The 23,377-nt window shown below is 38.4% G+C and overlaps 5 protein-coding genes across 5 annotated transcripts in view; 4 read left to right on the top strand and 1 right to left on the bottom strand.

Moving 5' to 3' along the window:
* Window positions 1–782: 782 nt before the first annotated feature.
* On the top strand, window positions 783–9,009 carry twf2b (twinfilin actin-binding protein 2b). Its single transcript, XM_086087462.1, has 12 exons — window positions 783–901; window positions 988–1,183; window positions 2,446–2,523; window positions 2,590–2,768; window positions 3,987–4,082; window positions 4,148–4,252; window positions 4,329–4,343; window positions 4,428–4,463; window positions 5,232–5,351; window positions 5,431–5,581; window positions 6,569–6,690; window positions 8,013–9,009. Exons 2-12 carry the CDS (start codon window positions 1,159–1,161, stop codon window positions 8,178–8,180), a joined length of 1,095 nt encoding a protein of 364 aa, XP_085943588.1. The 5' UTR covers window positions 783–901; window positions 988–1,158; the 3' UTR covers window positions 8,181–9,009.
* A 1,309-nt stretch (window positions 9,010–10,318) lies between these two features.
* cishb (cytokine inducible SH2-containing protein b) lies at window positions 10,319–14,684 on the top strand. The gene is made up of 3 exons (XM_086087989.1): window positions 10,319–10,487; window positions 10,974–11,111; window positions 13,275–14,684. Exons 2-3 carry the CDS (start codon window positions 10,976–10,978, stop codon window positions 13,790–13,792), a joined length of 654 nt encoding a protein of 217 aa, XP_085944115.1. The 5' UTR covers window positions 10,319–10,487; window positions 10,974–10,975; the 3' UTR covers window positions 13,793–14,684.
* A 1,691-nt stretch (window positions 14,685–16,375) lies between these two features.
* LOC147167276 (rho-related GTP-binding protein RhoA-B) lies at window positions 16,376–19,405 on the top strand. Its single transcript, XM_086086010.1, has 5 exons — window positions 16,376–16,544; window positions 17,961–18,118; window positions 18,245–18,365; window positions 18,440–18,570; window positions 18,714–19,405. Exons 2-5 carry the CDS (start codon window positions 17,963–17,965, stop codon window positions 18,885–18,887), a joined length of 582 nt encoding a protein of 193 aa, XP_085942136.1. The 5' UTR covers window positions 16,376–16,544; window positions 17,961–17,962; the 3' UTR covers window positions 18,888–19,405.
* A 443-nt stretch (window positions 19,406–19,848) lies between these two features.
* On the bottom strand, window positions 19,849–22,910 carry tmem43 (transmembrane protein 43). Its single transcript, XM_086086009.1, has 12 exons — window positions 22,778–22,910; window positions 22,212–22,352; window positions 21,855–21,989; window positions 21,637–21,731; window positions 21,488–21,537; window positions 21,067–21,136; window positions 20,923–20,993; window positions 20,709–20,836; window positions 20,577–20,627; window positions 20,398–20,499; window positions 20,212–20,329; window positions 19,849–20,124 (listed from the first exon to the last, which is right to left on the bottom strand). Exons 1-12 carry the CDS (start codon window positions 22,793–22,795, stop codon window positions 19,922–19,924), a joined length of 1,182 nt encoding a protein of 393 aa, XP_085942135.1. The 5' UTR covers window positions 22,796–22,910; the 3' UTR covers window positions 19,849–19,921.
* A 258-nt stretch (window positions 22,911–23,168) lies between these two features.
* LOC147167274 (rab GDP dissociation inhibitor beta) overlaps window positions 23,169–23,377 on the top strand; it is a 12,004-nt gene continuing 11,795 nt past the window's right edge. Inside the window, exon 1 of the mRNA XM_086086357.1 lies at window positions 23,169–23,370. Coding sequence (XP_085942483.1) covers window positions 23,236–23,370 — 135 coding nt within the window. The 5' untranslated portion in view covers window positions 23,169–23,235. The remainder of the gene's footprint in view (window positions 23,371–23,377) is intronic.

Genomic DNA, 23,377 nt, shown 5'->3' with positions numbered 1-23,377 from the left:
GTCACAAGTCAATGGCGGTTAACTCTGTGAAAGGAAGCTTATTGAAAACTATTGGACTTTGGATCATTGTAATTCGATTTGTGAGGATTATTTCGATTTCATAATGTGATTAAATGTTTTTTGACTACTATAACAATCTGCCTGGTTTGTATGCTAGTCACAGGCAAAAGCAATACAATCCGCCGTTTGTTTTCACTGTGTGAAGGAAGCATTTGCATTGCGGAAATATCAGAAATGCCAAAATGTTTCAAATTGTCAATTGTGCCAGATAAATTAAGGACCTCAAGTTTTAAAATTGTCTGCAAGGGGCGACTCATGTGAGATGCTTGTGTGTCAGTAGACGCCATTTTAGCCATGGCCTCCAAAAATCGGGAAAACAGTTTAACGGGATATCTCCATAATTCAGTACTATGTAGTTCTGGATCTTTGCACGTTTTTAGCAATTATCTTCAAACACGTTTAACTCATTCACTGACAACAAAAATCATTTAAACTATTTCTATTAGTTTAAAAATGTTTCCCACTTTTGTTAACAAGAATAGGAAAACCGAGAAAAAAATGTATTGTACATTTAGAACAAATAGAAAATGTGTGATTAATCGTGAGTTAACTATCGAAGTCATGCAATTAATTACAATTTTTAAAATTAATCGCCTGACGCCCCTAATTTTTAATAATCTTTTCTTTTTTTTCAACAAAGAAAAAGATTATTAAAAAAATGTCTAGGTTTTCATACTCTTGTTAAAAAAAAGTGGGGGGAAAATGTTAAACTAATAGAAATAGTTAAAATGTTTTTTTTATAAAGGAGCAATAAAATATCCTCGCAGTTCAGTGACACAAGAACAACACCTGGGCACACCTTTTGATCGCCAAGCCATGCCGGCAGACTCTTGAGGCTGTGGTCAGTGATCCACTTGTGGGGGGTTAGATCAGTGGTCAGGCTGCCATATCCACTGACAGGCGCAATATTACTCATCCGCCGCCCAGTTCCGCAGATTGCATTTCAGGTGTGAAGAATCTCCAGCGTCCCCTTCAGAGTTGGTGTCACTCGGTGTGCGCGGGTCTGCCATCAGCGGACGGTCGACTTCCTGCAGAGCCAGACGAGCGAGGACAGAGACGGATCTGGAGCTGCTCCTTCCAGAAACTGACTGCCAAAACATGTCACACCAAACTGGGATCAACGGTATGCACATTTTTTTTCCACGTTTGGTTACAATTTTGTAATTTAATATATACTGGACTATTTAAAATGTACCATGGCAAATAATTAAACCTCATACAGCTCTATCTCATTATATTATTTAAAAAAAAAATTCAAAAAGTGAAGCTAACCTTGGAGTGTGACTTTCTACCTGTTGCGAAACGAATTGTTTAATTCCAGTGAGGACTTCAGCAATTTAAATGTCCTACATTTAAATTCCTCATTTTGAGGGTTTTGCATATATACAGAATACATTTTGGTAACAGGAGCACAAAGAGCTGGTTGGCCTAAAGCACACCTCTCTCACCCGATCGTATATTATTCATGAGAGTGCTGTGTTTGGTAACTATGGTGACCCATAACACATCTCCAGATCTTGTTTTAGTACCAAAGTCATTGGTTTGAAATTTAGAGATTGAAGCAAGTGTTTTTGTCGATTTAAATATTATTTTTCGTCATCATTTAACAACTCAATTTGAGTCGCTTTGCTGGCTAGTGTGACTCCGGCCTGGATCATATGTTGTCACTGTGGGTGTCTCAGCTTCTTCTTCTTCTTCTAATGTTAAATAGATGCAATTTCATATTTTAAAAGAAGGTAAGGCAACTACCACTGGAATATTTTCTCTTACAATGCTATTTACTTTTTTTTTTTAAATCCTTTTAATTGAACGGGTGAATGAAGCACAAGTAAGCGTTCCGCGCAGATGTTAGGAAGCAATTATTGTTGCACAGAATATTGTGTTCTATTGCTGAAACATGAACCTACCAAAAGAAAGATTAGAGTTTCTTCTTTCATCAGGAAAAAAAGTATATTTGTATCTGTTTCCGTTTTGCAGCAATTAGCATTAGAGTATATATAATACACTGACGAAAAGAGCTTGTTGCAACATGGCCCTGGCTGATCTCTTATACTCTGCTGCCACCTGCTGGCGTTTTTTTTTTATAACGGCAATTGCTTTAAGCCACATCTTCATGTCAAAACCTGTAAAAAACAAACAAACGTGTAAACACGTTTTTGGGAGTGAATGACAAAGTGTTAAAAAAACGTTTTTACATGTATTTGGATTTGAATAAGTTAATTTCTTAATCGTATCACTTCACTGGAGTCTGAAGTTAACTCATCACTAATGTGATTGCTTGCAAGTCGAAGCAACAACAAAAAAAATCATCTTTACGACGAGGTACCACTGTAAATAAATACAGCACTATTTACATTATGCCTGCTATACTTCTGGTCACTTTAGCAACATCTGAGCTAAAAGACTTCCTGGCCCAAGCAAGGGGAGGTGCCATAAGGATAATGAAGATCGTCATCCAAAATGGTAACCACGCCTTGTTTATTTAGAGAATTTGGAGACATTTGATAACTATTTGGTTTTTGTCAGCAGAGGAGTTGGTGCTCGAGTCGTGCGGGCAGCCAGCACAAAGCTGGGACAAGGATTACGACCACTTCCTGTTACCGCTGCTCACGCCACAGGAGCCGTGCTACATCCTCTACCGGCTGGATTCCCAGAATGCACTAGGATACGAGTGGATCTTCATCGCCTGGTCACCCGACCAGTCACCAGTAGGTCCCGGCGATGCATTGTGAACACCGTATCGCTCAGGCCCAATTACAACAGGCGGATTGTGAAAGTATCTATTCTGATCCTATGATAAGTGGGCGACCAGTCCGGATCAATCCGTGCCTGACCCAAAGTCAGCTGAGATTGGCTCCGGCCACCTGCGACCCCGAACAAAAAAATGTCACACTATCGCAAACATCAGCCTTAGAAGGAAATTGCGCCTGCTTTAAAATTGGTAGAAGTAGTTGCCATTCTGTTCTCAGCAGGGTTATTATAGTTTTGGAACTTTTCATTTTAGTTAGTTTTTATTTCATTTTGAGTTTTGGTTTTTAAATTTAGTTAGTTTTTTTTTTTTAGGTGGTTCTGTTAGTTTTTTTAATTAGTTTTAGTTATTTTCATAAATGCTTAGTTTTAGTTTAGTTGTAGTTAGTTTTAGTATTAGTTTTAGGTTAAAAAAAAGTGTATACTTGTGCGCAATATTTAAAAAAACACCATGGGAGCAACGTCATCTGAAGGTGCTTTTCTATTGGCTGCTGCTAGATGACGTCACTTTTGTGTGACACGCTTTCAAATGTCCTTATTCCGGTTAATATCAAAATAAATCTACTTAAAATCACGTTTAAAATCATCCCCAAAGGCTCATGCATTAAATTCATTACCAAAGACTAAAACAAAGGAATTTTTTGCTATAATTATAGTTAGTTTTAGTTACTTTTGTAAACATAAAATGTGTTTTCAGTTAGTTTTCGTTTTTTAAAAAGCATTTTCGTTTTTATTTTATTTCTTTAACAACATTGTTTTTTTAATTTTTGTTTTTTCATTAGTTTTAGTTAACTAAAATAACCTTGGTTCTCAGTGAATATAAAAAGTGAACACACCCCTGTTCAAATGTCAGGTTTCATTTCAAATTATTTCAAAACTTTTTACGCCATTAATGAACTCAAATCTTTTAGAGATGGGAAGTAAACATTAGCAATTCTAATACTGTGGTTGCATAAGTGTGCACACCCACTTATAACTGGGGATGTGGCTGTGTTCAGAATTAGCTAATTACATTCAACTCCTGTTAAATGGGAGTCAGCACACAAATGCTGTTGATTAACCCGAAATAAATAAAATTTAATCTGTTCAAGGAGGCTTTTCCTGACATTTTTGTGGTCACATCGTATACCTACCGCTAACAGTGTATATATGGTATAGTGAATTTATGTGCCATGCAGGTTAGACAGAAGATGGTGTACGCCGCCACTCGTGCCACATTGAAGAAAGAATTCGGAGGAGGGCACATCAAAGACGAGCTGTTTGGTACAGTTGAGGTTAGTAATAAAAAAAAAAGATGGCCGATGCCCCCCTTGTAGTAACCTTCTTCGATTGTCTGCAGGATGACGTTTGCTTCCAGGGGTATTTGCGTCACATGACCTCCTGTTGTTCTCCGGCGCCTCTCACAGCAGCCGAACAGGAACTACAACAAATTCGAGTCACAGAGGTGAAGTTGGGAGAAGGAGAAGTGCATTTTAATTTCATTTCATTTCATTTTCTGAGTGTGAATCTTTTCTCTGCAGGATAAAGTTGCATGGGTAAGTTTGCATTTTTGTGTGTGCGTGCATGTGTGTGTGTGTTATGAATTTTGAACTGCACAGACTCTATTTTGTTTTTCGCAGGATGAGCGTAGACGAATTGGGATTCCACGTGCAAGAGTATGTAACATTATGTAAAAATACTTTTATACATATTATACTGCAAAAATAAACCTCAGCAGTTTGATGCGATATATAAAATTCTAACAAATAAATGTATTAAAGTTAGTGTTAAAGTTTAGTATGCAAATATGGTAGTGGAATGTCTATATAAATCATCATTTGCAAGTTGAAATGAATGAAAATGCCGTTCCACATTATGCTCCTGGTGTGTGCACTTTGGCCACCAGAGGGCGATATAATACAGAAATAGAGGCGCAAGGAAGACTTTCGCCATTGACTCTATTAATATTAATATTAATCATTTTGCACAGAAGATAAAGAATATTTGTATGTGAATATTGTTACATTTCTGCCCACATGTTTCTTTACCATTCGTGTTCAAATATCTGTGGTTATAATCCCGCAACTAGCAATAGTAGCATTCGCTAGCCTGTTTATGGCATTTTGCATTGTGTCAATAATAATCTAGTGGAGAATCCTAAGGCAAGGTTTTGTGGTTGTTGACTGTAAATGTCAACTGCTCGTAGCAATAAACAGCTTGAAGCCTCTTCTTTTTTTTTTTTTCTTCTTTTTTTTTAAACGTGGCTTGTATCTTGAAAAACACATGACAGGTCACTCATATCTCTAGGCACCACGTATTAGCAGTGTTAACAAGTAAAAATAAAGTAGTGTTAATATATAAATGAAAATAAAATGTTGTCCCTTTATCTCAGTTTTGTTTCCTGTACACTACAGTGTGACATGAGTTGTTATCTGGTGGGTTAGGTTCCAGTGGAGTTCGGTATAGACAAAAGAGTCTCTCAGGGTCTCGCGTTCCCTTTACAAGAAGAGGCCAAGCGAGCTCTGCAGCAGCTGAAGCAGAAACGCATCAACTACATACAGCTGGTCAGCTTTGATGCAATCATTTATCCAAAATATGCAGAAAACGTGATGTTTGGTCGCTGAGCAAGGTCTGGTGTTGCAGAGGTTGGATGTGGAGAAAGAGACCATCGAGCTGGTTCACACCAAGCCAACAGAGACCCGGGAGCTTCCGTACAGGATCCCCACGGATTCGCCCAGATACCACTTCTTCATCTTCAAACATTCCCACCAGGGCCGCACTCAGGAGGCACTGGGTCAGTATGCAGCCCTCACAGTGCAGTGGTTTTGCAGTAAAGGGTTGCGTTTCTCACGTTTCGCAAATTCCTGAAAATTTGCAACTCTAGGTGTACACTTGCTCAATCTATGTGATTCAATCAAAAAAAAAAATTGCCTCTACAAAAATAATAATGGCCAATTTTGGCTTACCTTATTTATCAACATGAGCATTTCTCAAAACAATTTGTACAAATAGCAAATAAAAAAATAATAAAAAAGAAAGTTGAGCAATTTTGCATGTAAAGACTTGCAATGACTTATGATGAACTACTGCCAAAATGTTGTGGGATGTGAGACAATTCAACAGAGATCCATTATAATAAATTTTGATCAACATGTGACATAAACAGCAGAGAATTGTACATAAATATTTGCATGTATGATCCAGGCCATTTACAGCTTGTTCAAAGAAATAAGAAACGCCTTCTTCTTTTTTTTTTAACTCATTCACTGCCATTGACGGCTATAGACGTCAAAAAATCATTTGAACTATTTCTATTAGTTTAACATTTTTTCCACTTTTGTTAACAAGAGTATGAAAACCTAGGGGGGGGGGAAATTGTACATGTAGAACAGATATAAAATTTGTGATTAATCGTGAGTTAACTATTGAAATCATGCGAAATAATTATTATAATATAATATAATAATTAATAATCTTCTTTCTTTTTTTTCCCCCAAAAAAAGATTATTAAAAAATGTCTAGGTTTTCATACTCTTGTTAACAAAAGTGGAAAAAAATGTTAAACTAATAGAAATAGTTTAAATGAATTTTTGACGTTTATAGGCGGCAGTGGCAGTGAATCAGTTCATGTACACGTGACACAATGATGTGAAAATTGAACAAGTAGTTTGGAGAAATTCAATTCTGATCTGAGAAATGTACCAAAACATTTAAATATACTGGAGAGAACCATCTTTAATTTAACAACCTATAATATATGCTGTGAATGGATGTCTTCCAGTGTTCATATATTCCATGCCTGGGTACACCTGCAGTATAAAGGAGCGCATGTTGTACTCCAGCTGCAAGAACAGGCTCCTGGAGGAGGTGGAGAAAGAGTACCAGCTGGAAGTGACCAAAAAGGTACAGATGTTCTTAACTTCAATGAAAATTGAAAGTGGACCACCAGTTTTGGGATTTTCTCATGCAGGTGGATGAAAACACAATTAGAAGTAGTTGTGCTACCATGTGGGGAAATATATATATATTTTTTTTTAAACAAAAGTGACAGAAAATGCTAACATTGGTGAATAAAAAATCAGATTGGTTAAAGAAACACTCCCATTGCTAATATTGTTAAAGATACATTGGCCAGCTTTACTGAAAGCTCGGGGCAGATTAGATTGACATAGCAACAGACACAGGCCGAAATCTGATTGGACAAACAAATCTAACAACACATACACTTACCAGAAGCAGTGCAGAAGAGAAATGCTACAAAACAAAGAGAACGGATTGCTAAGAAGAAATAAATAACATTTAAAATTAAGGTTATAACGTTCTAATTAGGGGTGTCAGGCGGTAATTTTTTAAAATCGTTATTAATTGCATGACTTCAATAATAATAAATGTATGATAAAATGTACAACATATTTTTTTCAAAGTTTTTATACTCTTGTTAACATAAAAGTGTGTGGGGGGATGTTAAATTAATAGAAATATGGCTGCATCTCTTCGTCATTGATACAGTAATTTCATAATAATTAATAAAATAGCGTTATAATTAAAAATATGTACTGTAATGTAAAAAATGAGTGAGATATTTATTTGTGTTGAGGACATTTTTCTGCCACTAGATGGCATAATTGCATTTGTAAGATGTTAGTGATAGCTCAATGCATTTTTCTTTTCATATTTGGAGCCATCTAATCTTTTACATGAAGTAACTTGTGAAATTCTGTCCATTTTTAAAATTGTAAAACACAACTTGTCCGCAGTCTCCACAAATATATGCATTATTATTACATTTATTACTTTTAATTTTTGACGTGGACGTGTCTGCTGCGAATTCCCCCAGTTCAGGCTTTCCAAGTACGGGGCGGTCATTAATCGCACATTTAAAAAATTTGTGCCATTACAGGAACTTCAAATTAACTCAAAATGAACGCACTAATTTTGACACTCCTACTTCTAATACATGTTCACATTGGTCAAAAGTATTGGGACACCGCTTAAGTCTTGCTTTCACGTTCTTGTCTGAACGCCACTTGTTCCTTCTCTTTCTTGAAGTTGCATTAAAAATCCAAACAAGGCAAAACAAGCGCAAGTTTATCCTTTGGTACTGAATTATATTCTCATGCAAAGATCCTGCAGGATATACATTTTGCATGACGCCATTTTGAACAATTGTACCTGAGGGGCATTCGACTATAGAGGTTGCCCATGTCCTTTTTGTGTGTGTACAGATGGAGATAGATAGCGGCGACGGCCTGACAGAAGACTTCCTGTACGAGGAGGTCCATCCGATGGAGCACGCCTTGAAGCAAGCGTTCGCTAAGCCCCGCGGACCAGGCGGCAAAAGGGGCAACAAACGCCTTATCAAGGGCGCAGGAGAGAATGGCGAGGAAATATAAACACATGCATAACGCGTTTATCAATTGAGTTAAACCATTAAGATTGTATTTAACTCATTTTTTAGCCCAAATAAAATATGGATACAGAGTCAGAGCAAAGCATAATGAACGGAACACTGTATTTTACTTTAAATAAATAAATAAATACATGAAATATATCGTGGATTAAAGTGGAAGAAATGGTCAAATGATTGCTGTGTTCAATAGAAATTATGAGTTTAAGGATGGAGTTTGTATGTTAACAACTTTATAGACAGGATTGAACTGGATTTTAATAAGGCATATTATGAATTTGACTTTGTAAAAGTGCCTCAATAACATGTTTGGGGCAAAATACTCCAAGGATCAAGAATTATAGCGCACTTATAGTCTACTCTATTTTATGTCTCGCTGAAATTAGCTATTAGCCCCAATGTTGCGTAACAGATACGAGATACAAGCACTGAATTGAGGCGGTGAACTCAACTCACTTCACAATGAGCAGCACTTTGGCAAATACTGAACAATTCTTCGAAAAAAAAGTGGCTTCAAGCTGATTATTGCCGCTCCCAGGTGAAGTTTTTTATCAAAAAGCATGAAACGATAACTACACTTTGTGCATTCTTTATCCTCTGTGAAGAAGGGCTATTATTAGTGCTGTATTGGTGAACTGAGGAGTTGAGCAGCTGTCTGTCTTATACTGCCTCCAGGTGGCCAAGGTGGGCACACCGGAAAGCGCACCATTCAAATGATACGATGTTACAAAAATATCATGTGATTATGTCATGCATATGTTTTCACGAAGTACAATATTATGGAGTGATATTTTTCCCCATTAAAATACACACTAGAACAACATTTTTGTGTTATTTTTTGGGGGCGATTGGCTGCAAAGGATGAATGGTGCCACTGTACTTATTTTCACACTTGATGGGGGGCACTCCAGAGACCCAATGTATACAATGAAAACGTATATGTCCCCTTTAAATTGCAGGGTTGAATGCATTGCTTTGCTTTCTTCATCACTGATTGTGGGAATGGCTTTGAAGTGATTGGACTGATTATTATCCTATATTTAATACTTTATCAGATCTCCATGTTTAAACAGTGCATGCGCTTAGTTCAGTTACACGTGTTACACGGGATGTTCTTTACAATCATGTACTGTATCCATTTGTGTACGTGCGAGGATAATAGTCCCCATTATGTAGAATCTATGAATTACTTGCTTCAAGGATTTCTGTATCGCACTTTGTGTGTTCGTGTGTTTGTGCGTGCGTGCGTGCGTGTGTTCCAGGAAGGCTCTCTACCTGGAAACTATAACGGCACCGCGGTTGGAAACTGATTAAAACATTAATCTGATGGCAAACCCTGATTAAGATAATTCGCAGCAAACATAATTACTATTTTTTCTAAGAATACTCTCACTTTAAAATTTTTTAAAAGTGATTATTATTTATGTGTTTGGCATTTAAAAAAAAAAAAAAGTCTACTTAGTGCGACAGTAGTGTTGGCATGGATCATGCTCGATATGTGATGTGAATTAAATCACAACAAATAATAATAAATAAAAACGCGCATTATGTGTACAGTATGTTACAGCATACAACTGAGCAAATCAGAAATGGGAACTATTATGCCATCCCTTCAAAATATAACACTCGTAGTCATGACATGATGATAATGTCGAGTAGAGTTCATCACATTCTGATGATTTTCTCTGAGGCCATGATTATACATTTGATGTTTAAGGTCGTAACGTCCCTCCCCTGTTTGACACTCATACAAAATTTTACATCGGTGTCGAGTGTTTGTATGTGCCCTGCGCCTGCGAGTCTGCAACCCACATGAGAACAAGCTGAAATGGAAGCATTTTGACAGTCAGACAAAATGTTTGCAGCTGAATTATAATGCAAACTTGTGATGTTTCAGTCATTCACCTGGACCGAACTTCTTTCGTTTTTATTTGAGTAGTCTTAAGGTTACTTATGATATTGACAGCTATGAGGAATTGGCACATAAAACCCCTCCCCAGAGTAAAACACTAAAAGGCCCTTAAAAACAAAAAAACAAAAACAAACGGCGTGAGTATTTTTATTTTGAAGCGCACAGGAAGTGCAGTAAGGGAAGCATTACAGCAAATCGCGTGTCAGCCAGCCGCTGCAGTGTGAAACACAAAACCTTTCTGGCAAGCAAGATTCCTGGAACCTGTGCCAGCCTGACGCGAACTCACTTGTTTTCTGGGTCCGAGCTTCGGTGAATTAGGAGCAGCAGGAGCTAGTTCTCGTGATTTTTTTTTTCAATCTGTATGATTAATCGTGGTCAAAGGTAAGAGTATTACCAGTAAATATATTTTAAAGCTGTTTGTTGGTCAACAACAGTTGTGATATTATTGCGAGATGTATTTGTTTTTATATTATTTGGCGATTTTCATCTTTTACGCGTGCTGTTTATGTTGATGGCATTTGTGATACTATATGTGCAATGCAAAATTGAATACTTTCATTATGACGTCACCTGTAGTTATTATGCTCAGTCGCACAATTGATTCTCTGATTTAATGAACTAAGGCACATATATTTACGGTACTAAAAATCTGACAGCACACCACCAAACAAAAATATCTTTAAAAAAAATGGATACACGGGTTAATTGCAATAGCAGAGGAGGATTTAATTCCTTTGCCTATATCTCTATACCTTGCTGACATAGATACACAAATATACAGCAGTTTTAGTTTTAGTAATGTCCCCCAGAACACTCAATGATCTCTCATGGCACCATAATTGATGACATGTACGGGTGTCCTGTCAGACATGGTTACCCCGGCTGTGACCACGACCCATCATGTGGACCCGGGTCCATGCTGCCCACATCAACTCCAGCCCCCATGCGATCGAGATGAGGATCTTTCCTGCATCGCCGCCACCTTCCAGTATTTACAAACCTCAGGTACTTTTGGTATTAGAATCTATTTCTATTTGTATCATAAATAATTCATTTAGTGTACGGACAAATTTTAATACCTCCGGGCAGTATTGTTCTACCACTATAACACTGATGAGTTTGTGTAACTCTAAAATATTAAAAAAGGCCCCAGACAATTAAGATACTTACAAACCAGTAAAATACTCTTAAAGTGAACATTTCTTGTAAATTTGAAACACCACATTAAAGTGTGTTATCAACAAGCCTGCCAAATTTGAATGAATAACAAATAACCAAGTACTATGGCACTTTGAGATATGACATATGAGTGACTCGACTTGTGAGTTTGCCATGGACAAGCAGGAGTTTGGCAGTTAATAAACAATTCTACAAGAATAGGCTTCAAGCTGTTTATTGCCACTCCCAGTTGAGGTTTACTGTCAAACTAACACCAAATGAAGGTAATTACACATTATGTAATTAAAACAACCACATAGCTTCACTTTCAGCATCTCGGTCGTGGTGCTGTGACCCATTTTTTCTCAACCGTTGTTGAGTCAAGGCACATATTTCTCGTTGGAAAAAATGGCAAACCACTTTGGAGAACAATTTACAAAAAGTGGATATACAGATTAATTATAGTAGATTCTGTCATGGTGGAAAGAGCATTTATTTGTTTTGCCTGTTAGGTTGGCATATATAAATTAACAGAAACATGTGTTTTTAATTAGAAAATAATTATTTTTGGTCCAAAAATTTGACATTGGATAATTTCACGCGCCCACCTGATGATCTCTCTCGACACACTTAATGTGCCATTCAGAGTCACATATTCTTTATCCTCTGTGAAGAACGGCTAATATTACTGCCATACTAAGAAGTTGAAAGAGGTTGAGAGAGGCCCCAGGTTTGTGTGGTTATATTTAAATTGGTAAATTCTGTATATTCAAGTATAGTATTAAAATTGCTATTTATTCATATGAAAAACACATTTTCTATGCTTGTTTTTTTTTAGAGAGCTGGAACTTATAAATAGCATTTCATTCATTTCAATGTAAAAAGATGATTTGAAATATGAGTCATTTCAGAAACGATCATGATCACTGAACAAATTAAATTCTTGCACGTGTTTGAAACAAATCATTGAATTTACTTCAATTATGAAAACAATCCAGAAACATACAGGGAGCCAATGCAGTTATTTTAGAATTGGTTTACAAGGCTTAAAGTTTAAGTTTTGCGAATCAATGACTTCATTATAGGATAATATTGTGGAGCTTCTTTTTTTTTTGCAGGTTAATCCAAGAGACTTGAAGCAAGGGTTTTAATGAACAATAACAATATAACAAATGAACAATTTGTTTTCTTTTTTATATAATCAACAGTTTTTGTTTCTTAAATTCACATTGTGCACAGCAGCAAACTGTATTTTAAAAGATAATATCTATTGTATGCCTAATGTAATTTTGAGAACAGTTTATGTGCAGACCTTAAAAGTAAAAAAAATAAAAATCTAAATATTTTATGCTACATTTACTTTTACTTTTAACCGTTTAGGCTACTCCTCCTAGCTGATGTATAATATAACGGAATTGAATTCATTTCTGACTCTGTTTAGAGAGTAGATTTTCTCTCCAGAGTCCAGACACTTATTTATTTGTCTGCTATGTTGCTTTTCAAAGTTGGATGTTCTCTGCTTTAGTGCGGTTCCAGCCAGACATCTGGGAAAAGTTGCCTCGATCACCCAGGCACTTCATTTCCGTATTAAATTAAACGCCATAGCCATGTTAATCTAAGTTAGCTTAGCAATTAGCATGGCTTCTCCCTTCTTCAGAGCGATACTATTAGAAATGTAGCTTATTCGCATCAACGGAGGCGATTGTTAGTGACTTTGGAGCGACTGTGTAATGTGTTACTGTTTAGCCACAGTCGTAGCCAACCAAAGCACATTGCTAGCTAGCTGGTGCAGCGTAAGTAGCATCGAGTTGTATCCCAGCGGTGGGTGACGTGAGCAACGTCTCGGCGGTTGATTCTCATCTTGCTATTTAATGTGTCTTGTTGAGGAAAAAAAGAAAAGAAAATGTTGCCTTGCAAAACTGTTTATTTCAAGCATTGTTTTAGGGAGACCAGAAAGCAGGGCATTATGAACTAATCTGACTGGTGATTAAAACCTGCTTTTTATTACAGGCTGGTACTGGGGTTCCATCTCGGCGAGTCAAGCTCGCGACAAACTCCTGGCAAAGTCTGAAGGCACGTTCCTGGTGCGGGACAGCAGCCACCCTCAGTACATGGTGGCGCTGTCAGTGATGACCCACTGTGGACCGACCAGCGTCCGGATACAATACAAAAGGGGTTCTTTCTGGCTGGACTCCTTCAGTCCTGAGCTGCCTCACTTGCAGTCCTTCCCCGACGTCGTCAGTCTCATCCAGCGCTACATTAGCTCGGGACGCACAGCGCAAGGCTCGGCGGCGTCCACCGAGGACAGTCGGTTCGCCGCAATAAAGCCCGATCACGGCCAGTTCCCTCCTGCTAAAGACAGTGGCGTGATTCTGAAACTGATGCGGCCCCTTCACAGGCCGGAGACGTTCCCCAGTTTGCAGCACTTGACACGCCTCAGCATCAACAGAAATACAAACTGCCCCCACCAGCTGCCTCTACCGAAGCCTCTCCTGGACTACTTGCACGATTACCCGTTCCACATATGAAGGGCTCAGGAGGCTGGATATGGATTTTAAGCAGGCCGATTTTGATATTTGGCAGCCAAAATCACAATAACTGATTAATCGGATGATTATTTTTGCAAAAATATATAATAACTTATATTTTGGACCCTTGAATGTTCTTTTTCTCATGCCCATGTACAGCATTTATTGTTTTATGAGAAAGTAATATCATATCGGCGTTCAATAAGCAAACTCCAGCTGGTTATTATTATTTTGAAAAAGACTTATATCAGCTGATATAATCGGGACGGCCCTAGTCAGCAAAATCACTTCATCTGAGAACCCAATCAGTAGAAGTTGAAAGATCAATGTAATATTTTCTCATTTAAAAAGTGCGTGTTACAACTGTTGTTTCATTATGACATTCAAGGCATCCTCAGACTTCCTTGTTTTTCAAAATAAATATTTTTGGCTACAAATAGCGCGAAAATGACAGTATGCTACCTGAAACCTTTTGGTTTGCTTACATGTGAAATTCTGCTTTGGTAATTGGAAAGATTTTAAAATGCTGTAATTTCCCCTCTACATTTTTAAAATTATTCATATCAGATCATTTCTAGGAAGTACAATCTTTTGCGCCAGTCTAATGGATCCTGGAGACTTCAAGCATAATAGATTATTTTTTGTATATATATTTTTTTACATTTAAAACACTGAGAGAGTATATGAATAGATTGGGACTTTTTGTCCAAATGTAAAAAAATATATAAAAAAGTCAGCCACAATAGAAATACATCAAGGGTTATCAAAGGTATGAATCATGACGGGAGGAACTTTATACCTGACCGCAGCTGAATTGTGATGTTTTTTGGACAATGACAATAACCAAAATCCTTTTTATGTTCCCGTAATAAAAAGTTATGTGGAAGCACTATAACTGTTGAATGTTAAGCTTGAAGTCCAGTAATCAGGCTCAAATTTGTTTGTAAAAGGAACACTCTGTTTGAAAAAGATATAAAAACAATTACTCAATTAAATTAATAGTTGTTAACCACCATATGTCAAAGCAAAATAGTTGGGACTCCATCAACCATCTAAAAAATTAAACTTTGGTGATTTTTAAATTGTTTCTTGAAATTGGAACAGCTGAAATAACGAGAGAGAGAGAAAAAGGCATCATGTGGACATCACTGTTCATACAAAATGAGGCTCACATGCCTTGCGATTTCCTAGAAGTAGGCATCCGCGTTGCACATTTTTTCCTTTTTCACCCCTGCTGTTGAACTGCAGCTAAGTGTGAGGAAACTGCTGCTGCTGTGTGTGTTAGCCTTCCGAGAGGTAAAACTGAGCAGTTCTGAGAAAGCCTCTTATCGGGATTAGTGAGTGGTAGTTATGAGCACACTGTGCTTCACCAGCTGTGAACAAGCCGTGACCTGAGTCAGCTCAAAGTTAAATCATCTCACACACCATAACTAAATTCTCACCTTAAAAAAAAACAAAAAAAACGAGCATTTTTTTTCTTTTATGTATCCAGCTCTTGTGTGTTAGTAAATAGCACAAGGTCAGCACTAAAACCAATTGGGGGAACCTAAAAAATTGTCCCCAAAAAACACCACAATCCAGGCTTGAAAGAGTACTAAAAGAAAGTCCCAAAGGCTAAAAAATAAAGTGTGGAATTCTAAAGGGCAAGAAAAATATTTCTATGCCAGGAGGAAATTGGCAAAGACAGGAGAAGCCATTCTTGAATCACAAGACAATAAGCGTCACCAGCTGGCTGGCAGCTTAATCAGTCCGCGTCAGCGCATTTTAACAAGACTAGTGCTCACCTCAAATAAACGCCTCCCTTTTCCTCTTAGGAAAAAAAGAAATATTGTGCATGTGTTTTGGTACACAACACTCTGATTATGCTGATCAGTATGATCTTTGCCATTCAGAAGTGCAAACTTAACTGCAGGCAGGTCCAAATACAGTAGAATTAAGACAAAAGTACAACTGAAATGTGTTATTAATTTGATAGGAACTCAAATAGGTCTACTAACCACACATGTGTACAAATAAAATACAAATGTCTCTCAGCTAAGAGGTAGACTATACTAATCACAGTTGAGAGTAATTTAACATGTTTATTATTGAGTAAGAGTAGCCAAAAACTGTACTCAAGTAAGAGTGCTGTTACCTTAGAAAAACATGACTGAAGTAAAGGTAAAATGTAGTCCTCTAAGTAATTACATGAGTAAAACGTATTCAGTGGTAGTAATTGGTCAATATATATATATATATATATATATATATATATATATATATATATATATATATATATATATATATATATATATATATATATATAAATCAGCATGAATGTCAACTAAAGCAATGATTAGGTTTATAATAGCAATGTCTCTATCAAATATTTTTTGAATAAATGATTCTATTAATTATTTATTTGATATAGTATTCTGAAAATATATTTCTAAATTATTTTCTCAGCCGACTCTGCCAGTTGACTTATTCAACTTTTGCAGTTTACCATCAACTGGAAAATTGAGAATCTACTCGGATTATTATTATTATTATTATTCATTTATTTATTCAACTAATATTGTGACAGCAAGTTAACGAACAATTTATATTGGCAGACCATCCAGTCGTGCGCTGTCCTCTCCCGAGTCCCACCAACACCCCAACCCCCGCGCCGCCCCACTTCACTTCCCTTCTCGACACATCCTCCAGCGGCGCACTCAGCGACGGAGGCCAACAAAGCACAACTTGGGAATCATTTGAAAACAATCACTGGGTAAGCTCGTCCCAACTCGGAAACAGACGCTGCTGTTTTTTTAGGATGATTTCATGTTAACCGTCCGCTCGCCAATTTCGCGTAAAGCTACGTTTTCTGCCCCGCTACACGGCTAATGTTAGCCGAAAAGCTAACGGACCATTAAGTCGCATTGACTTCCGTTAAGCTAAGCTAAGCTAAGCGAGGAGCTAACTAGCTAGCTTGCTGCTCTTGCACTGAAAAACAAGTTTCGATTTGTTATTTATTAGGTGAACTCTTGCGGGAGCATTATTTCAAGAATGTTGCTCGTTTAATCACGCGGATTAAAAGATGAACGTGTTTTTCCTTCTCTCTGGCAAATTTATGCCGCTGGCGTCGATTCTTTAGTAAACATAACAACTACTTCCTCCTTTGGCCCACCGTGATCCCAAATGGCAGTTCAACGCCGACTATATCCTTTTATTAATACATTAACATGACATCAGTGGTGCTTGTAATTGTGATTTCGGGTCTAATAAATGCTTCCTAAGCTAGCTGCTGGGGTAGGTCATGGAAATGAAATGATGATGATGGAAGATGGTTGGAATTGCATTTAAAGCAAACATAAAATGGCTGTTAAAACTCCTTACTACGACTTAAAAACGTTTTACAACCATGTGGCAAGTAGTAGTAATGTTGTTTACCAATACAGGGCTAATTCATCTTAAAAAGCTTAGAAAGCTGCTGTCAAGTCAGTACATCTGGAGGCTTCATGGTACCATCATCATGATGCTACACAGTGGAAATCCTGTTTGCCGTTAAATCAGCCGAACATCACCGACAAATTCTGTCACATCACGTAGAGTTCTACAACTGATTTTCCTGAGTTGCAGACGGTCTACAACCTATTTGGCTGCTATTCCAAGTTTCAAATAGCAAGTGCATGGCATAGCAAGGCTCTTATACTCAAATCAAAATGCCAATTTATATCACATGATCTTTCACAACAAATATTGCAGTGGGGTTCAACCATCACAATCGATCCATACCAGTACCTGTATACGTTTTTTGCTGAGAACTAACCTGTTTACGTCTTATTTTTTATGCGACGCAAGCCTTAACTGATAGGAAAGTAGTAATTGGTATCATGGAAGTATTGAGTTATGTATACATCACAAATTATTTATTTATTGGGGGGGGGTCATTATCGTTGTCTTATGTTGTAGTGAGTGCAAAAAAATCTGCAGATTTTTGCCCATTTAAAAATAACTAATATCGGCCGATTAATCACTCTGGCCGTCATATTTACTCCCATTATATGCATTTTCCATAAAAATCGCGACATTTTTTGACTTTTTAATAGCATAATGTAGATGTCGCTTTGCCGTTAAGAATGCCCGTTGCGCACATTTTATTTGTTTGACCTGGCTTAACACAACCTCTTCCTCTCATCTGCAGCTATGGCGGCAATCAGGAAAAAGCTGGTCATAGTAGGAGATGGCGCTTGCGGCAAGACCTGCCTGCTGATTGTGTTCAGCAAGGACCAGTTTCCCGAAGTCTACGTGCCCACCGTGTTCGAGAACTACGTGGCGGACATCGAAGTGGACAGCAAACAGGTGTGGAGCCTTTCATTCCTCTCACATTGCCTGCGAGGTTTACCACATCGTTGTGTTTGATTCCCTCAAACAATGGAGAAAAGCGGTAGAGGTGCCAACTCGGTTAATTCGGTCTTCTTTTGGCAGGTGGAGTTAGCGCTGTGGGACACAGCAGGTCAAGAAGACTACGACCGACTGCGCCCTCTCTCGTATCCAGACACTGATGTCATTCTTATGTGCTTCTCCATCGATAGTCCTGACAGTCTCGGTAAGCCACTCGTGGGTGCAAATGCCTCAGGTTCAGTTCCACGGTCATGTACTGGATCACGGTGTCGTTTTCAGAGAACATCCCAGAGAAGTGGACTCCAGAGGTGAAACACTTCTGCCCCAACGTGCCCATTATCCTGGTGGGAAACAAAAAGGACCTGCGCAACGATGAGCACACCCGCAGGGAGCTCGCCAAAATGAAGCAGGTAAACGTGCGCGCAAGTGGAATGGCGCCCATGTAGAGTTTGGTCGTAAAACTGTCGTGGCAGCTGTTGGAAAAATCCGTTAATAAGATATCAGCTTTATTCTTTTTTTCTTAACACCTCCATGTTTTTTCCCACTCTTCCAGGAACCCGTGAAGCAGGAGGATGGACGGGATATGGCCAACAGGATCAGTGCCTTTGGATACATGGAGTGCTCAGCCAAAACAAAAGATGGTGTGAGGGAAGTCTTTGAGATGGCCACCAGGGCGGCGCTACAGGCCCGGCGGGGAAAGAAGAGAAATAAATGCACCCTGCTGTAAAAACAGGTGGCACGGGACTGCTTCCTGTTTGGGGGGGAAAAGAAGCAGAGGGTCAAAATCCGTGACCCCCAAAAAAGAAACACCCTCACAAGACTCTTTTCACTTTTTACAAAAGATGCAACGCTTTTACTTGTTATTTGTTTTAAGCTGAAGTAGGTTGTCAGTATTGGAAATCTTTTTTTTTTGTACTAAAGCATCAGTCAATCGGCCATAATGAAACCTCCAGTATCAGCATGTACTGTCATGAGAAGTCAGCAAACCTGCCAACTACAGTCAAGTGCTGAAACCCTGCCAGCTGACCCGACGAATGTTTCCACAGCCAACTAGGGTAAAAGTACCTGATCACTGTGACTTCAACAAGCTAACGCACACGCGAAGTCGACATTTGTTTGGCGTGGTCCATTGACGGATCCTCGTGTGCATCATGACGGCGTGCACGACATGTGGACTGGAAACTCAATTTTGTTAACACGCAAATGGAAACTTAGTGTTTTGTGTAATAAATTACTTTGTAAGAATCTTGCTTCTAGTCATTGATTTGAAGTGCTGCTTGGAGAACATTTGAAAATGATTTTGTTAGCATTCTGGGAGTCTTTATTAATATGTAGAACCCAACACACAACAAAAGAAACAAGCTCTTGTAATGACGAGGAAATGAAGCACTTGGCGATATTGTACTCGAGATGATGCGCTTGGTTTAAAGATAAAGGCTAATTCAATAGAAATGGATTCACTTTCCACTACATCTTTAAAGCAAGAGTGCCATCTAGTGGATTAAAAAAATATCAGGCGGTTAATGAAGCTTCATTTGTCCATCACTACTTGTATGTACTTGAGGGTTGTTGTTAGTTTTTTTTTTAATCAAAAGAAAGTAAACATTTTCTGAGCTCTATCAATGGCGTATAGAAAAATGGACACAAAGAACAGCATTGCATTAAAAATAAATATACTGTACCTCACATTTCACTGGCTCAAAATTCCTTTTATTGCTATGGAGTGTCATTTTGAGGCACCCAAAACATCCAGTTTCTTAGTCACAAATCCTTTTTGGCTGGGAGTCGCGAGCGTGCGATGAGCATGGGAAGAAGAGCCAAAGCCCCCAGAGCGACCGACACCAGCGGTCTGTTAAAGAACCACCCGGCTGCGATGACGAGGAGAGAGAGCGAGGAGGACACGCACAAGGCAAAGATCTTCAGTCCAACTGAAACGAGATCTCGCAGGATAGGAACCCAGTCCACTGTGGGCACAAGGCGAGAAATACATCAGCGGTGGTTTAAAAGGGCCAGTCTATATCAGTGGTTCTATTGTGTTAATGAATGTTTACCTAGTGTGTAGATGATGCGCATCGTCAGCTGAATGCTAAGAAACATGAGGGCCCATCCCGCAGCTCGGAGTCCCCACGTCTTCATGCTGTTATATTGCTGCTCCTTCGCAAACACCTCCTGCACATTGCATGCAGGTTACGTCAGAATCTTTAACATGCAAAAAAAAAAAAAAAAGTCTACCAAACCTCTGCTGAGAGCTCCTCGAGATACAAGATCTCCAGAACGTCTCCTGACTTGGTTTTGAAGGGCGACAGCTGCTCTCCATGCTGCTTGGCCACAATGCTGACCTGAAGATTTTTTTTTTTGTCAAAAAAAGAAGAAGTCCTTTTCACTTTGTAAATTTCAAAAATTGAAAGCATCTCACAGTTTCACCAACGAGTCCCGCGAAGGAGAATCTCACGCGCACATCTCCGACCTTCCAAATCATACAAATGATAAGACTTAAAGCAACCGCGTGTGAAGAGCATTTGCCAGATGTTGTCATCAAGCCGCTCACCTCTGGCCTCTTTGGCTGCTGAGTGTGATAGAAATAATCATCACCGATGGTGAGGAAAGGGTCCGAGGCAGCCGGCGTCAAATCCTTCAGGCTCAGTGTCCGGAAGTTATTAATCTGTTCCACCAGTCCTGGGAAGACGTAAACATGTACGAGTCGTCCAATCACGCGGCAGTGCAATAATCACTGTTTTTGTTGATTGGTTCTGACTGATTACCCTTAGACAGAGTGAAAGGGCCAACTTGGACTTGGGGCGCTACCACTGTCACGCTCTCAACCGCCATGGCACTAAAATGCAAAGATTATTATTATTATTATTATTATTATATGAAAAAATAAGAAATAAAAAAAAATTAAGAACCTCGGGTTCTGGTGACCAATTTCTTTGTCAAAATTGCGACTGTTGATCAGCTCTGATTTCCACTCAGTGTCTACGGAAAGGAAATGGTTAGGTCCAAAATAATATACACAATGCTTCCTATACTATATAGCACCAGAGTGGCTTTGCGATTTAAAAAAATAAAAAATAAAAATAAAATAATAATAATAAAAAAATAATAATAATAATAAAAACAAAATCATGATTTAAGAGCCTTTCAGCTTAAATTTAAGAGCTATCACAAAAATATGGTGGCTGCATATGATAATTCTCAGGGCCTCAAATTTATTTGGACATTTGACATAATCATAAAAAAAAAAGCAAAAAGTTTAATATTGTTACTGGTATTATTAGTCACATCTCTCTAATAGAAACATTTTAAACTACTACTATTACTACTTACTGTATGTGTATGTAGTCTCCGTTTTGGTTCTGCCATCCTCTTGGTAGTCTCTTAAATGAATCATACAAAGAGCTCGGATTACTACTCTCTATTGAAGAAGACAAAAAATGTTGAGGCCTCACCCTGCCAAACGTGTTGACAACACTCACTTGCTCTCCTGGTACTCCACCCACTGATACATTTCCACCTGCCTCTGTAATTTTACAGCCTGTACTTCTACTTTGTAGTTTGGATCAAGTAAAGGCTGTGCATGGAATCACACACACATATTAAATCCGTGAAAAATGTGCACCCCACTTTGAGAATCACTGGCCTGACTTAGGTTGAATTTTGTAATATTAATGAAGAGTGATAGAGCCAGTTCTACCTTAGAGGTTTGCAATGCTGCAGACAGATGAACCAATCTGTTTTCGTTCTGCAGGTCGAGGTTGGCAAAAGCGTCCAGTGACACCACCCGAGCAAGTCCTTCACTCAGAGAGGACGCAGTCTGCACAGCCCGTCCCTTAAAGGACAAACAAACAGTCGTGTTTGCGGCGATAATGCAGACGCATTCATTTAGCCCAGTTGACTTCAGGCAAGAAGTGGGGTAAATCCTTGGACTGGTCATTTAAATTTCAGGCTGTTAGAGAAACGTACACCACGAATATACCGTGCAACACACAAAGCATGAATTTGTCATCATCAAGCACGCCGATCTCTTTTCCACAGCATGCGTAATTCTCACCTCATTGGTGAAGAGAATATATATGGAGAGGAAGAAGAGTCCAACACCAACACACGTTCCTCCTGCAGTGTCACTTAATCGTTGAAGGAATCCTGGGTTGGTCTGACTCCTTACGCGCGTATGTGAGTCTTTGCCTGAAAACTGAAATAAACGTCAGTTACCACTCTAAAATTGATTTCATAAAATGACATAATCAACTACTAATCTGTTCTTGCTTCATACAATCGTCAGTGTTGTCCCACATTTAAATTACATAAACTACATATGTCACATAGCTATTAAATGATTCATGCTTTTGAAAGGCGGTGTCATAGAAGCGTCCAGATCAATCCTGAATCTTGACTATCTAAAAATGTCCCGGAAACAAAATAATGTATATTTATCGGGGCCTATCGTGTATACAGTACCTTGTAGTTACACTTGTTTGTGTCATACTATACATTGATTATTTCTTCTAGTAGGAAAGCTAGCATGTTGACAAAGGCAAATGCCAATTTAACTACAACACGGTAAACTGTCATTATCGGTAAATAAAGTTAATCAAACTTTGTATGTGAACAACTTACTGTCGTCGCCGAAGACATTTTAGTAACACAGTCTAGCAGAAACGTTGCGGATAATCACGAAGCAACCACAGGTAACAAACTTCAGCTTTGACTACCAATGACATAATTGCAACTGTTTCTTCTTCGTGGTTGATTTGAATAGCAGTTGGAAACAAGCAAACATATTACCGCCACCTTGCGGACTGACCAATAGAAATCTTGAGCTAAACTCCAGGAAGATTCTCGATATTTTAATGTTTTTTCATCCCCTCTTAGTACGTATTTACGGAAGTGCGGGTGATAGTTTAATAAAATAAAATATAATAGAATTAGATGTGCATTTATTCGTTCAGCAGTGGCGAATTCCAGTTTTGTATAGTCTTTAGTTGTCAATTGTCACCATTATTATATTACACACATTTTCAATAACAACGAAAATTGATGATGGATGTTACATACAGACACTTACACATTCATACATGGATGTGCCACTTGTAAGAGGATTACTGCAAAGCATTACTGCCACTGATCATCTCCAAACCATTCAGTCAGAAAGGGGAGAGACTGTTAAGATGCAGGAGTATGACGTTGTAGTACTTGGAACTGGGCTTAAGGTAAGCT

Source organism: Leptonotus elevatus, chromosome 10 (genome assembly GCF_054856555.1).
Source record: "Leptonotus elevatus isolate MCC_2025b chromosome 10, RoL_Lele_1.0, whole genome shotgun sequence".
Classification (NCBI taxonomy): Eukaryota; Metazoa; Chordata; class Actinopteri; order Syngnathiformes; family Syngnathidae; genus Leptonotus; species Leptonotus elevatus.
Note: the sequence above shows the minus strand (reverse complement) of the source record. Positions and strands in the feature narration are given on the sequence as shown.

Excerpts from the sequence above, each read along its gene's own strand:
- tmem43 (XM_086086009.1), bottom strand. Across the intron at positions 21,137-21,487 it reads GGAGACTACATACACATACA|ACACTGAGTGGAAATCAGAG; the intron begins GTAAGTAGTAAT and ends TCCTTTCCGTAG. Across the intron at positions 20,125-20,211 it reads GCGCATCATCTACACACTAG|TGGACTGGGTTCCTATCCTG; the intron begins GTAAACATTCAT and ends TTGTGCCCACAG.
- twf2b (XM_086087462.1), top strand. The coding sequence starts at position 1,159 with ATGTCACACCAAACTGGGATCAACG. Across the intron at positions 2,769-3,986 it reads GGTCACCCGACCAGTCACCA|GTTAGACAGAAGATGGTGTA; the intron begins GTAGGTCCCGGC and ends TGTGCCATGCAG. Across the intron at positions 4,083-4,147 it reads AGCTGTTTGGTACAGTTGAG|GATGACGTTTGCTTCCAGGG; the intron begins GTTAGTAATAAA and ends GATTGTCTGCAG.
- LOC147167276 (XM_086086010.1), top strand. The coding sequence starts at position 17,963 with ATGGCGGCAATCAGGAAAAAGCTGGTCATAGTAGGAGATGGCGCTTGC. Across the intron at positions 18,119-18,244 it reads TCGAAGTGGACAGCAAACAG|GTGGAGTTAGCGCTGTGGGA; the intron begins GTGTGGAGCCTT and ends TTCTTTTGGCAG. Across the intron at positions 18,366-18,439 it reads CGATAGTCCTGACAGTCTCG|AGAACATCCCAGAGAAGTGG; the intron begins GTAAGCCACTCG and ends TGTCGTTTTCAG.
- cishb (XM_086087989.1), top strand. The coding sequence starts at position 10,976 with ATGGTTACCCCGGCTGTGACCACGACCCATCATGTGGACCCGGGTCCA. Across the intron at positions 11,112-13,274 it reads CCAGTATTTACAAACCTCAG|GCTGGTACTGGGGTTCCATC; the intron begins GTACTTTTGGTA and ends TTTTTATTACAG.